The sequence below is a fragment of the Papio anubis genome, chromosome 14 (genome assembly GCF_008728515.1).
Source record: "Papio anubis isolate 15944 chromosome 14, Panubis1.0, whole genome shotgun sequence".
NCBI lineage: Eukaryota > Metazoa > Chordata > Mammalia > Primates > Cercopithecidae > Papio > Papio anubis.
The window spans coordinates 89,706,344-89,721,160 of record NC_044989.1 but is presented as its reverse complement, the minus strand read 5'-3'; the positions used below and the strand labels follow the sequence as shown (position 1 = coordinate 89,721,160).

Here is a 14,817-nt window from a genome sequence, read left to right as displayed (position 1 = left end):
TCTCAAACTTCTGGCCTCAAGTGATGCACCTGCCTCGGCCTCCCAAAGTTCTGGGATTACAGGCGTGAGCCACTGCTCCCAGTCACCAACAACAGCCTTTTAAATCGCAAGGCACAGCTTCCTTTACCTGAGCATGCTGCTTAAACTCTTGATGAATCAAAATAAATCTTTCAAGATTTTCTTTTTTTTTACATGTTCATGAACTTTATGTTGATGTGTATTTTCAGAATTGCACATTTCCTTCATATTTGATCATTTCCTTAGTTCACAAGCATGGGCATAATCACTTTTTGTGGTTATGTAGCTATCACTACATTGTTCTCTAGGAACTGGGCTTGCAAACTACATTGCTGAAGCAAGCTTGATTTTTATCTCTGAAAAAAAAAAAAAACTCCCTCAGATTTTGGATTTTTATTGGATCTTGATTTTTTAACATGGAAAAATCACCTGTGTATTTGCTTCCAAATTTTGCCTAGATTTCTGAGTCTGTTTAATTTGCACTCATGAATATATAACAGAGGCATACATATTTTAAATTATGTTTCTCTTTATCACCCCTGTTCTAATGACTAGTATACAGGGAAATATTTCATTATTGGGCTTGACTTTCAATTCTGTTTTTCTGTCTGTTTCACTCTTTCTTTTCTTTATTTAATCTCATATACCTCTACTTTGTGAACTGAGACTGTTCTTCCAAGTTTTATATTACTTATTTGCTCATTTGCAGGGCCAGTTCTGGTTGCTACGGTCCTGCCCCTTAGTTGCTTTTTTAAACAAGTACATTTAGAGTTTTATTTTCTCATAGATCAGCAGTGTTGATAGATCCATGCTACCTTTTCACTTGTTATATCTGAGTGAAATGAGTATGAATGAGTATGTTCATTCCATTTTCATCCAGGTCCTGGTATTTTTTCTTCATTCTATTGATTATGTAAAATATTCTGTAGAAATTTTCTTCAAAAATTGCAGGATATTTTATTTTGTTTTTTTTCCTCTAATTAAAAATCAAGCAATTACATTTGTTTATTTCAATTAATAATACTCAGCCATGATAATCTGTTAATTACAATGTTTTGATCATGATGCAGTTTCATCTACGACTCTTTGTTGTTTATTTATTCAAAACTCAGTCATTCATTTGGTGATTAATGGTAATGTTCCATTACTGTGAATGTAAAGCTCCTGTGACTCTAACTCACAAAATGCAAGCTGGGGCAATAACTTATATATCATTTGAGGTTATCCACAATCACACATTCCTATCTCCCAATGTAGTTTATTTCTTTTATACGTATGTATCAAATAACATTTTGCAATTTATTTCTTTAAAGCTACAAAAATATATTAATGCAAACTGATTTATTAGTCTTTTCTTTCATGATTAGTGTTTTGCATATTCTCTTTAAGAAATCTTTCCTACATGCATATTCATGACATATCTTTTTATACTATTTTCTAAAAGCTTTATTATTTTGCCTTTCACATTTCAATTTCTGACTAATTTAGAGTTGATATTTGTATCAATGTAGAAGTAAAAGGAAGAGGTTAAGATTCATTTTAATGTAATATGGATATACAATTGATCCAATATAATTCAGTTATTTTTTTTTTTTCTACTACATCACTGCTATGGCCTGAATGTCTGTGTCACCTCCAAAGTTCCTGTTAAAACTGAATCCCAAGGCAACAATATTAGAAAGTAGACCCTTTGGGAGGTGATTAGGTCATGAGGGCTCAGCACTCCTGAATGAGATTCATGCCTAGTAAGGTGGCTTTACACAGACTTGCCACTTTTGCCTTTCCGCCTCCAACATGTGACGACACAGCCACGAGGTGCAATCTTGGAAGCAGGAACAGTCCTCACCAGACACCAAGTTTGCCAGCATCTTGACCTTGGAATTCACAGCCTTTATAACTGTGGAAAAATAAATTTATATTGTTTGTTAATTATCCAATCTAAAGGATTGTTTTGTACAAATGGTTTGAGACAATTGCTGTAGCACTTCTATTGTAAATTGAGTGATTATATATATGCAGACATGGTTTCAGATTCTCTGACTCATTGCACAGGGTTAACTGTCTCAGCCTTCACCAATACTATACTGTTTTCATTCCTGTTACTTAACATAAGCTTTGATATTGGAAAGTGTTAATATTCCAATCTTGTTCTTATTGTGTAAGATTACCATCATTGTTTTTTTGCCTCTTTGAATGTCCATCTGCATTAGAAACAGCTTCTAAATGTCAACAAAATTCACAAGGATTTTGATTGTCACAGTATTCAATTCATTTGGAGAGAGTTGTTATATTCACAATGTTAAGTTTTCTAATACAAGAACATGGTAAAACCTTTCGCTTATTGAGTCTCCTTGATTCTCTGTCAGTAACCTTTTGTACATTTGCACATACTCTTTATAACTTTTTATTTTACCATAATATCAAACAGTGACGAGTGGGAAAAACACTGCAAGAAATATAAACTTGACCCAGATTCTACTATCAATAGTTGACTTTCTACTTCCATATTCCTTCTCTAAGTTGGTATCCTAGGTACTATTAATGCACACAAAACGAACTACCCCCGAACTTAATAACACATGAAAACTGCAATCATCTGCCTATCATCTCTATGGTTCTGGATTTTGCCTGGGCTCCCAAGGCTCCTGCCAGGCTTTCCTAAGGATACAGTCAGTGAGTGGTTAGGGTAGGCGTCACCTCAAAGGTGGATGACATTAGACATAAGGTTCTCAACTGGGGTTGCCAATTCATGTGGATGCTTGGTTTACTTGAAACTTCCAGAGGAGGAGCAGGCAGAAGTTATGCAGCGTTGATGACCTCTTATAGACTCAGAAGACAAACAGCATTGCTTCTGCACAGTCGCATGCCTACCAAAATTCAACAGAAGGAAGCATAAGACAGTAGGTTCAATGGAGAAGAGTCAAGATCACACTGTTAGAAAAAAATGTAGGATAGGAGATCTTGTCACAGCCATGTTGGAGAATGCAACAGGCATCAGTCCACCCTGTGACCAAAGCAATTCACATTCCTCCCACATGCTAAATACTCTAATTCTCACCTCAGCATGCCCAAGTATTATTCCATGATAGTGTTACTGCATCATCAAAACGATGTCCTAGGGGAGTGATATCAGCGAGATGACTGACTAGGAGACACCAGCCTTTGCCTGCCTACCCAAAAAAAATACAAACACAAAAACAAAGGCAAGACCAACAATTGTACAGCTATCCAAGGCAAATAGCCCTTGGAGTGTTCAAGTGCCCAATTAAGAGTGTTCAGGAACACAATTAGAAAAAACTCCCAGAATAACCATACAGAAAGCGTTGCTGGAAGATGGCATGCCTGAGAGTCCTGAGACCTCTAAGATGAAAGAAGCAGGAGGCAATTGTTATCAGCCAGGAGGCAGGGCCACTGCAGTCCCCATGGTCTGCTCTGTAAAGGACCCTGCAGCCTTTGCAGCTGATGACCTAAGTAAACCCCCAGGCAGCCCCGACCCTACAACATTCCCAGAGGAGGCCCATCAGGGTTCATTGTTGAGGATTATAGCAGCCTGCGCCACAGAGGACACTGATGCTTTTGGCATTAAGGTAACCTGCAGCTATAATCACACCACCCCAGAGAGGAAGATGCTGTAAAACTCTCCTCCCACACCCTCTCAAGAAGCATCCCCTGCTGTGCCGCCTAGGATGGGGCTTCAGTGCCCTAAACCCAGGCTCCAGGGCCTCATCCAGTGCTGGCAACTCAGACACTGAGCCACCTCCATGTGGACCAGCCCAGGCCCAGGCCCAGGGTTGCTGTCACTCCAAATGCACTGTCACTCCAAGTGCACCAGCACTCCAGAGCCTGGTCCTGTGGCCGCTGTGGAAATTGCCTAAGACATAAAACAAATAGAAAACATCCAGCCACACAGTGGAGTGAAACACAGAGAAAAACCACAGAGAAAGGATCACTGGGAGATGGCATACCTGAGAGTGCTGAGAAATAATGGCAAATACATCAAGAGTAATAAAAGACATTGGTCTGTAGGATCAAGAAAAAAAAAAAAAAAACACAGAAAAAGTAATGAAACTTATTCAGGTTAAATGCCATGCGTTACCCTAAATAGTAGTGTAACCGTTCAGGATAAACTACAACTGTACATATTATAGTTAAAACGATGAATGAGACAAAGAGAAAAATCTCAGTTGTATCAAGAAAAAACTGGCTCATTATACCAGAAACACAATAATGAAATAACTGGCTAACTGTTCAGAGACTGATAGAGGCTAGAAGACAGTGGGATTACATATTTAAATGCTAGGTGGGGGGTACTCAACAAATGGTTCAATATCCTGTTAAAACACGCTTCAAAAATAAAGGTAAAGTAAAAACATTTCTTTATTAGAAAATGAAGAGAAATGATTACTTGCAGAGATGTGCTCTATAAGACATTCAAGAGGAAATTCTTCAAAATCACAGGAAATTACAGCAGATAGTAGCTTGAATGCATAGGGAGAAAAGAATACTTCAAAAATAATAAAGAAACAAGAAAGAAGCAAGAAGCAGTCAAACAAAAGTGTTTACTTCAATTTATATGAGATTGTAGCACAGGGAAAACCAAATTATTATAATGAATATCTGAATACCAGTTACCTTGATTGGGATGGGGGAGCAATTGTTGCCTGGGAAGGTGCACAACGGGTGAGTCTGGAGAATTTGAAATATTCTAGAGATTCATCCAGATGGAGAACATACCTAAAACTTAGTTGCATATTTAACATTTCCATCCTTTGTGAGTGTTTTATATCAATTAAAAAATTTAAGAAGCCAATCCTTTACTCTTAATTCAATGTGAATAAAAAAATAAGAATCATCATATATTTACAGAATCTTAACCTTGCTAAGGAGAAGTGAGAAATGCACCTGGGAAATTCTAAGAAACAAGAAATCTAAGAGAGAAGACAAAGGGAAAAGGGAATTTATCTTACTCATGCGGCATAGATTTTATCTCTATTGGTCTCTCTAAACAGAGACAATATTTAAGTCATTTTGCCCTCAAGAGAGGCTCCCACCATCCCTTTGGCTCTTTCCACCCCACTGCACCCACAGGAGATTTGCATATTATCCCCCGGGAGGACCTTCCCTTGTGAGTCTGAGATAAAAGCTCAGCTCTTACCTTGCCTTGACTGATCAGGACTCCTCAGGTCGCCTTCTCACAATGAGGCTCCCTGCTCAGCTCCTGGGACTGCTAATGCTTTGGGTCCCTGGTAAGGACAGCAGGAAGATGAGGGAGGAGAATGGGGTGGGAGGATGAGCTCTGGGGGCCCCACTGCCTCCCATGTGTGTTCCATCCACATGTTAGATGTGTAGGTCTTGTTCTCCAGCATGAAACGTATGATGTACTGATTTCTGAGAGTGAGGAAGACTTTAGAAGAAGGAAGGATATGTGCCCTGAAGAAACTCAAGTCTTAGAAAGAGGGAGATGGTATAGGAGACCTCTTTGTGCGTGCTGAGTTCTTTTTGAAGTTGGATATTCTTGAAATTGCAAAGAAATTATACAGGCTGGAATAATCGAAAATTATGAACGTGATACATAATATTTTTATGTAACTTTGCCCTTTTCTGTCACCATTCCAGGAACTAGTGGGGACATTCTGTTGACCCAGACTCCACTGTCCCTGCCCGTCACACCTGGAGAGCCGGCCTCCATCTCCTGCAGGTCTAGTCAGAGCCTCCTGCATAGTAATGGAAACACCTATTTACATTGGTACCTGCAGAAGCCGGGCCAGTCTCCACAGCTGTTGATCTATGAGGTTTCCAATCGGGCCTCTGGAGTCCCAGAGAGGTTCAGTGGCAGTGGGTCAGGCACTGATTTCACACTGAAAATCAGCCTGGTGGAGGCTGAGGATGTTGGGGTTTATTACTGCATGCAGACTACACAATGGCCCCCCCACAGTGCTACATCCTGGAACAGAAACCTCTCTGCTGGGGTTGCCCAGCTGCCCACATGTGCTGCTTGTCTGGGGAGCAGCTGAGCAGGGTCTCTGCGTCCACAAAAGGGGAGGCTGTTGGAGAACTCAGGTTTGCTGTTGAGGACTCTGGGCTATGAATCCTCAGCTGCCCCTCAAGCACTACCAGTTTATTTACTTCTTTATGTTTTCAAGACAGGGTCTCACTCTGTTATCCAGCATGAAGTGCAGTGGTGTGATCATGGCTCACTGCAACCTTGAAATCCCAAGCTCAAGTGATTCTCCCACCTCAGCCTACAGAGTAGCTGGAAACACAGGGTGCACGCCACCAAGCCCGATTAATTTTTGTAAATTTTTTTTTGTAGACATGAGGTTTCACCATGTTGCCCAGGTTGCTCTTGAAATCCTGGGCTCAAGTCATCCACCCAAGTCGGCCTCCCAAAGTGCTGGGATTAGAGGCATGAGCCATCACACCAGATTCCGGCTCTTGCTGATGTTCCTGTCACCTGATACAGCCTTGACTGTCATAAGTAGCAGGAGTATGAGGAGGTTCTAGGGCCCTGTGAGTCCTTTTCAGGACGAAAAGGAAAGGAGGATGGAAGCTCATCTTCATCCTCCCTCCTTGCTTACAGTTGTTTATTAAATTATTCAGCAAAACAGCCAGACAATTGATCATTTCTGGCAAAACACATTGAATACATCTTAGGGTTTAACAGTTTGATATAGGATAGATAGATATAGATATAGATGATATAGATATAGATATAGATATAGATATAGATATAGATATAGACATAGATATAGAGATAGATATAGATAGATCTTTTTTGAGACAGAGTCTCTGTCACCCAGGCTGGAGGGCAGTGGAACAATGATCACAGCTCACTGCAACCTCTGCCTCCCAGTTTCAAGCGATTCTCCTGCCTCATCTTTCAAGTAGCTGGGATTACAGGCTCTCGCCAACACGCCCAGCTCATTTTTGTATTATTAGTAGAGACAGGGTTTCACCATGTTGGCCAGGCTGGTCTCAAACTCCTGACCTCAAGTGATCCACTGGGCTTAGCCTACCAAAGTGCTGGCATTACGGGCATGAGCCAGCGCACCTAGCCATATTTTTAAGAAAATATTTGGTTATATTTAAAATTGTCATTTTCCTACTTTTTTTTTGTAACTTCCACTTATTCTACTTAGCACTCATTGCCCACTCCCTAAGACAGTAGAGACAGCATTCTCCACTAGTTCTCCTCAGAGGGATCTGGCTGAGGACAATCAGTAACATCTTGGTAGTGAGTGTCCAATAGATTTTGTAATTTCATAGCAGATACAAGATACTAATACTGAAACTTTTTCTTTTTATTACAATTGCCTCTCACTGACAGAAAAAGGGAGTTCTTGAAATTCCAAAAGTTGGTTTTTAGAAATAAAAAGCAAATCTTGGAAGATGTAGTATACTAAAGATGTAGTATTTTCCATGGATCACTGGGAAAATAAAAGATGTCATAAACTTTTTTATTCCACAAAGTTCAGAATTCAAGATTGGACAGACTGCAGGAAGAGGGGCATGAGGGGATACAGGAGAGGTCAGCTATTGTTCAGTTAAACTGCTCTTGGTTTATGGTGGGTGGGGATGTGGATGGTGGTGGGCATGGCAGTTGATGTGGACCCACAAAGGGGCCAAATATGTTTCTTGTGAAGAACCACGGAGTTAAAGGCACTGCTGCCTGACTTCCCGGGTGGAGCCTGTGCCACCGGGAGTCCCAAAGGAAAGTAATGTTGTGAGTAGGGCTTTAATTCTGTAATCACCAAAGGTTTAGTGAAGTTCCTGTGCAAAGAGACCTGAGGTCATGTCACTCAGTCCGAGTCAAATCACAACAGCCAAGCAGAGCTTCTGAAACTCATTCTGCGCCTAGAGGAGGTTTAGCAGAGACCACTGGTTGGGTCTGGAGATGTCACAAGCACTGACATGCTGAGCAGAAGGCCAGGCAGGGTCTACACCAGCAGGGGGTGCAGTGGGGATCCAAAACCATGTCAGTGATTCAGACATGTATTCAGAGTGTTCTGTGCAAGTCTGAGGATTTGGAAGAGCACGCTGAGTCTGTGGGAGTTTTATGTTCTTCTAGCCCATCTCCTCCAGCTGCCTGATGACTCAGAACTCAGCAAATGCTCCATGGAGGATTCAGGCCATGTAAAGAGGTTGCCCTGTGCAACCCTGAGGGTCAACCCGATTCATTTTTCCCAGGAGACCTCCTCTGCCTGTGCCAAGACAGAGCTTGTGTCCACATGCAAACTTGGCAGATTTGGCAGGAGGACAAAATGTCAGAAGAGCATCAGTTCAGCTAGAAGGGATCCTATTCACTTTGTAATTGTAGGTCACTTAGTTCTCATTTCTTCTACCGTTCTCTGGTGTTATTAATATAAAATTTTGTATTATTTTCTTTCCAGGTTCTTGCAGTGGTTCTCTTAGCCTTTCAACCCCACGTCATTGTCCCAGAATAGGAAGATTCCTTTTGAAACTCACTAGTCATTTAGAAATAACAATTTGGGTTCTAAATTACCATAAAAAACAATAAAAGGTATTGAAATAAGTGAATGTATAATTTTTACACGATGTGGTCATTACCTGAAAATAAACCTGACTCCCATATTCTAATAGTGGTGGGACGGAAAAAGTATGCCTTGTATGGTTTCACTCAAAATAATTCCTCAAAAATATTTGTGAAGATATTTAAACCAAGCTTTCCTCTGGAATCTTACCTAGAATTTCATTTATTTGTGTTCTTGGGCAATTAAATATGAATTTCTGTCATATTACCCAAGATTACACAGCACAGCAAGCTAGCATTTCAATTGTTCTTGGTTTTTTTGCTTGTTTGTTTTGCTTTGTTTTTGCTTTTGTTTTTTTTCCGAAATGTGACTGTCCTTGTGATAGTGTTTGGAGCTGACAGCATTATTCAGGAGCTGTTCAATTAAATATTAAGCACATCACTAACAAATAAAGAAACATGAGATTGTTTCCCTTTGTGATGATCAACTGTGGGGCAGACTCACATCCCTGAGCTGTGCGCATCTTTACATGAAACCATGAGAATGTCAGTTTCAGGTACAGGTTACCCTGAGACATAAAACTGTAGATGTAGGTGCTTGGTCTTCTCACATAGACAATTTCCTTCTCAACTGCAGACTCATGGCTGTGACTGCACCACATCCAGACTGGGGGAGACTCAGGTCTCACTCAGAGTTGGCAAGCACCTGGAAGCCCTGATAGGACCTGATCCCACATGATCAGGGAGACTGTGTGAGAAGAGTTTTCCTAATCACCACTCAGAAAAACATCATGCAATGTTATTTCTTATTTGTCTGTATCGTTAATCTAGGAAATTCTTCCCTATGAGAGCCTGCTGGTTAATCTTGTACATGTGAGATGATCATGATGGGATACATCCCAGATTGAAAGGTTGGTCGCCAGGAATTTTATATTCACTGCCTGAGGCATAAAATTCTTGCGCCCTTTCCTCTTACTTACACTGGGCTCTTGACTCTAAATGTAAAGACCCACATCATTCTCCCTGTGAGGCCGTTGGACAGAGCACTCTCATGGGGCTCACTCATCAGGTGCCAGAGAAGGGGAGATTCTAACCCTTGCATTGAACAATGTTGACCAGTTACCCAGGAAACAGCAGACACCAGGCAACACTTGAACTGGCTCAAGAGCACTTTTCATTTGCAGGCCCTCTGCCCATCAGTGCTTGTGGGAACGGGGCTGTTTTCTTCTCTAGATTGACTGGGAGGGAGCCATGCAGGATAACGTTTACCTCCCAGAGATGCATCCTAGAAACACATTTCCACATTGTCAGGGTGTTTGTGCTTTCTCAGTGTGGCATGCACTGCACAATGTGTCCCTGCCTAAGGTCCCAACTTTCACAGTCAGAGCCTTCTTCCCTTGACCACAGGCAAACTTGACTTGAACTATGTTTGTTTTGCTCCAACGAACATTTTATGTCACATTGTTCACTGAAGAGACAACCGCCCACTACACCACTGACCCTTTTCACGCTGCTGCACCCACCAGGTGATTTGCATGTTGTCCCCTACGGAAGACCTTTCCTTGTGAGTCTGAGATAAAAGCTCAGCTCTAGCCTTGCCTTGACTGATCAGGACTCCTCAGGTCACCTTCTCACAATGAGGCTCCCTGCTCAGCTCCTGGGACTGCTAATGCTCTGGGTCCCTGGTAAGGAGAGGATTAAAATGAGTTGGGAAAACAGGGTGGGAGAGTGAGTTCTGGGGGCACCACAGCTTCCTATATTTATTTCAACCATGTGTTAGAGGCACATGGTCTTTGCTCCAGGAATGAAAATTCATAAATTCATATTTTTGTCTCAGGAATAAGCATGAATCATCTCCCAAGAACAATGATCAGTGCTCTGATTAATACCTTGAAACTGAAGAGTTCCCTGTTGGCTAGTAAATAATAGGTTCATTTTAAAAAGCCTACTTTTTATGATATAAATCAAAATTTGTTAAAAATACGTAACTATAAAATCAGTTTCTTAGGGAAATAATGAAAGTTGCTTATAATGTGTCTATATAACTTTGCACATCTCTGTTATTATTTCAGGATCCAGTGGGGATATTGTGATGACCCAGACTCCACTCTCCCTGCCCGTCACCCTTGGAGAGCCGACATCCATCTCCTGCAGGTCTAGTCAGAGCCTTGTATACAGTGATGGAAAAACCTATTTGCATTGGTACCTGCAGAAGCCGGGCCAGTCTCTACAGCTCCTGATGTATTTGGTTTCCAAACGGGCCTCTGGAGTCCCAGACAGGTTCAGTGGCAGTGGGTCAGGCACTGATTTCACACTGAAAATCAGCAGGGTGGAGGCTGAGGATGTTGGGGTTTATTACTGCATGCAAACTCTACGGTCTCCTTCCACAGTGGTACAGACCCGAACAGAAACCTCCCTACTGGGGTGTCCCAGCTGCTCACATGCACTGCTTGTCTGGGGAGCAGCTCGGTAGGGTCTCTGAGACTGCAGAAGAGGAGGCTGTTGGAGAATACAGGGCAGAGTTTGCTGCTGAGGACTCTGGCCCACGAGAGCCACAGCTGTGTTTTAGTCCCGTATGTTAAGGCCCCATCAGCTGCCACAGGTGGCCACGTGCTCTGGGAGCAACCAGCTCTGATGAAGGGAGAGTGAATGAAAGCCCATCCTCACCCTCCCTGTCTGGCCTACATTTGTCGAGTCCATTTATTTGGCAGAACAATCAGATCATGGATGCAGGTTAGTGGTAACACAGTGAAGTACATACATATTAGAAACGACTGGTTTGGGGATAGCTTTATACATGATAACACTTGGTCATATTGGGAAATTGCTATCGTCCCACTTTCCAAATGTTCTCTCTCCTTTACCACTCCCAGGAAACTGCCTTCTCTAGTATTATGGTGGAGAAAGCATTCTGCACCAGCTGTCTTCACGGGAGTATGACTAAGAATAATTAGTTATAATGTTTGATTTTTTTTACTACTTACAGATTTTTAAAACCCAAGTCAGATATAAATCCTAATACTAAAATAGCTTGATTTGCCTCAATTACGTTTTGCTGACTGAAAATGGAATTCTTGCAATTCCAATAGTGGGCTTTGAAAATAAACAACATAATTCAGATGGAAAACATAAAGTTTACGTAATGTACCACAGAAAAAATGCAGAATTGTATGAGATTTTTATTTCCTTCTCAAATTCTTAGAATTTCACAAGTATTTTACTGACAGTATTTTAGAGAGGAAATATTTAGTGCTATGTTGTCATAAGAAAATGATTCAAAGAATGAATAAATGCATTATTTTTATATGACACTTTTTTCATGAAAATAAACCTGAATCCTGTATTTTAGTTGTAAATGCATAGAAAAATTATGCTCTTAATAAATTCCATTGACAATAGTGCTCTAAATTTACATTTTTTGTTTGTTTGTTTGTTTGTTTGAGACAGAATCTCACTCTGTCACCAGGTTGGCGTGCAGTGGCACGATCTCGGCTCACTGCTGCCTCCGCCTCCTGGGTTCAGGTGATTGTCCTGTCTCAGCCTTTTGAGTAACTGGGACTACAGGTGCGTGCCACCACACCCAGTTAATTTTTATATTTTTAGTAGAGATGGAGTTTCTCCATGTTGGCCAGGATGGTCTCGATCTCCTGACCTCGTGATCCACCCGCCTCGGCCTCCCCAAGTGCTGGGGTTACAGACGTGAGTCACTGTGCCCAGTCTATGCTTTCTTAATATGAGGGCTACGGTCTGATAAATATCTGTATTCATTTTTCCATGCGACTTTTAAACCTAACAGAAACGCTTTCTGTTAAAAAAGTAATAGCGCTTTCTCCACCATAATACTACGGATGGCAGTTTCGTGTCAGTTGGTAAAGGAGAGAGAAAGTTTTGAAAATGGGAAGACAGCAATTTCCCAATATGACCAAGTGTTTTCTTGTAGAAAATTATTCCCAAGCCAGTCATTTCTAACATGTGTTTCACTTGTGTAACCACTAATCTGCATCCATGATCTGATTGCTCTGCCAAATAAATTTACATGAATTCAAGTAATGAGTGATGTCCATTACATGTAATAATACGGTGTAGAGACACAAAAGACTGATTGAATCAATAGAACAAGATCCTGATGCAGGCTATGGGTTTAAATTATACATGAGATGATTTATGTCAAGATAAAGGATTCCATAGCAAGTGCAATTAAAATTCCAATGAGTCATTTCTGTTAGGTTTAAAAGTTGCATGGCAAAATGTATTTCTTGTTTATTCTCATCATAAACCTATGAAATTCTTCTCTTCCAAGAGCGCCCTCTGGTTAACCTGGTATAGGTGAGATGATTAGGATGGGATATATTCCAGGTTCAACAATTGCTCATCAGGAGTCCTATATTCACCACCCGAGGCATAAAATTCCTGCCCTGTTTCCTCTTACTCAAGCTGGGCTCTCGGCTCTAAATGTAGAGACTCACATCCTTCTCCCTGTGAGGCCATTGGACAGAGTGCTCTAATGAGGCTCACTCACCCGGTGCCAGCAGAGGGAAGATCCCAGCACTTGCATTGAACATTCTTGAACAATTATCCTGGAAACAGCAGATACCGGACCACTGTTGAAGGGGCTCAAGATCACTTTTTATTTGTAGGCTGTCCGCGTGTCAGTGCTTGTGGAGAGGGGGCTGTTTCTTTCTCTAGATTGATTGACTGGGAGGGAGCCATGCAGAATGGCACTCACCTTCCAGAGATGCATCCTAGACACACATTTCTACATCATCAGGGTCCTTCTGCTTTCTCAGCATGGCATGCACTACACAGTGTTTCCCGGCCCAAGGTCCCAACTTCCACCACGAGATCCTTATTCACATCAGTATAGGCAAATATGACTTCATCTTTCTTTGTCTCCCTTCAAAGGACAATTGATGTCACATTGTTCACAGGATAAACATACCCCTCCCCCACTGGCTGTTTCCACACCTCTGCACCCACCAGAGGATTTGTATATTGTCCCCTAGGAAGGACCTTCTCTTGTCAGTCTGAGATCAAATCTCAACTACAACCTTGCCTTCACTAATCAGGACTCCTGTATTCAATTTCTCAAAATGAGGCTCTCTGCTCAGCTCCCGGGGCTACGGATGCTCTGGGTGCCTGGTAAGCACAAAAGGAGATGAGTGTGGAGCATGGGGTGGAAGGATGAGCTCTGGGACTCCACAGTGTTCCATGTTTATTCTAACCAAGTGTTAGAGGCATATGGCTTATGTTTCAGGGAAGGGAATTTATAATTTGTGAATAATTAGAAACCTGTAAATAATTAGAAACCATCTGAAAGGAACAATGACCAGTACTCTGAATAACATTTTGAAAAATAAAGGAGTCTCTTGTACCTAGTAAATAATGGGCTCATTGTTAAAAGTTTATTTTTTATGATGTATATCAAAATTATTTTAAAAAATAAATCAATATTATAAGAACAATTACAAAAGTTGCTCATAATGTTTGGACACAACTTTGTACTTTTCTCTCATTGATTCAGGATCCAGTGGGGACATTGTGATGACCCAGACTCCACTCTCCCTGCCCGTCACCCCTGGAGAGCCGGCCTCCATCTCCTGCAGGTCTAGTCAGAGCCTCCTGCATAGTAATGGATACACCTATTTGCATTGGTACCTGCAGAAGCCAGGCCAGTCTCCACAGCTCCTGATCTATTTGGGTTCCAACTGGGCTTCCGGGGTCCCTGACAGGTTCAGTGGCAGTGGGTCCTGCACTGATTTCACACTGAAAATCACTCAGGGTGGAGGCTGAGGATATTGGCTTTTATTACTGCACGCAACATCTACAAATTCCTTCCACAGTGCTACATCCTCAAACAGAAACCTCCCTTCTGGGGTTGCCTAGCTGCACATATGCACTGCTTCTCTGAGGAACAGCTCAGTTTGGTCTCTCACTCTGCAGAAGAGGAGGCTGTTGGAGAGCTCAGGAGCAGGATTTGCTGCTGAGGACTCCGGTCCATGAATTCTCAGTTGGGCCTCAGTCTCACATGTTAAGGCCCCATCGGTTGCCACAATCTGGGAATGGCATCAGCAGTAGGAGAATTCAGGTAGCCACAAGCCCTGCGAGCAAGCAGCTATGATGAAGAAAGAGTTAATAAAATCTTATTCTCACTCTCCCTGTCTTGCCCACATTTGAAACATACATTAGGTTGGGCCAGGCGCGGTGACTCATGCCTATAATCCCAGCGCTTTGGGAGGCCGAGGCGGGCGGAGTCCGAGACCAGCCTGGCCAACATGGTGAAACCCTGTCTCTACTAAAAATACAAAAAT

The 14,817-nt window shown here is 41.9% G+C and overlaps 1 long non-coding RNA gene and 2 gene segments (V, D, J or C); 2 read left to right on the top strand and 1 right to left on the bottom strand.

Annotated features, from left to right (window-relative positions):
• LOC103877243 lies at positions 1–5,621 on the bottom strand. The gene is made up of 3 exons (XR_001894447.3): positions 5,174–5,621; positions 2,716–3,188; positions 1–1,915 (listed from the first exon to the last, which is right to left on the bottom strand). It is a non-coding gene; the product is annotated as an uncharacterized LOC103877243 (long non-coding RNA).
• Positions 5,188–6,182, top strand: LOC110741125. The segment is given in 2 exon segments: positions 5,188–5,264; positions 5,635–6,182. Coding segments are annotated over 2 exon segments (447 nt in total).
• Positions 6,183–10,071: 3,889 nt separating this feature from the next.
• Positions 10,072–14,343, top strand: LOC101006133. The segment is given in 2 exon segments: positions 10,113–10,194; positions 14,031–14,343. Coding segments are annotated over 2 exon segments (318 nt in total).
• The last annotated feature ends 474 nt before the right edge of the window (positions 14,344–14,817 follow it).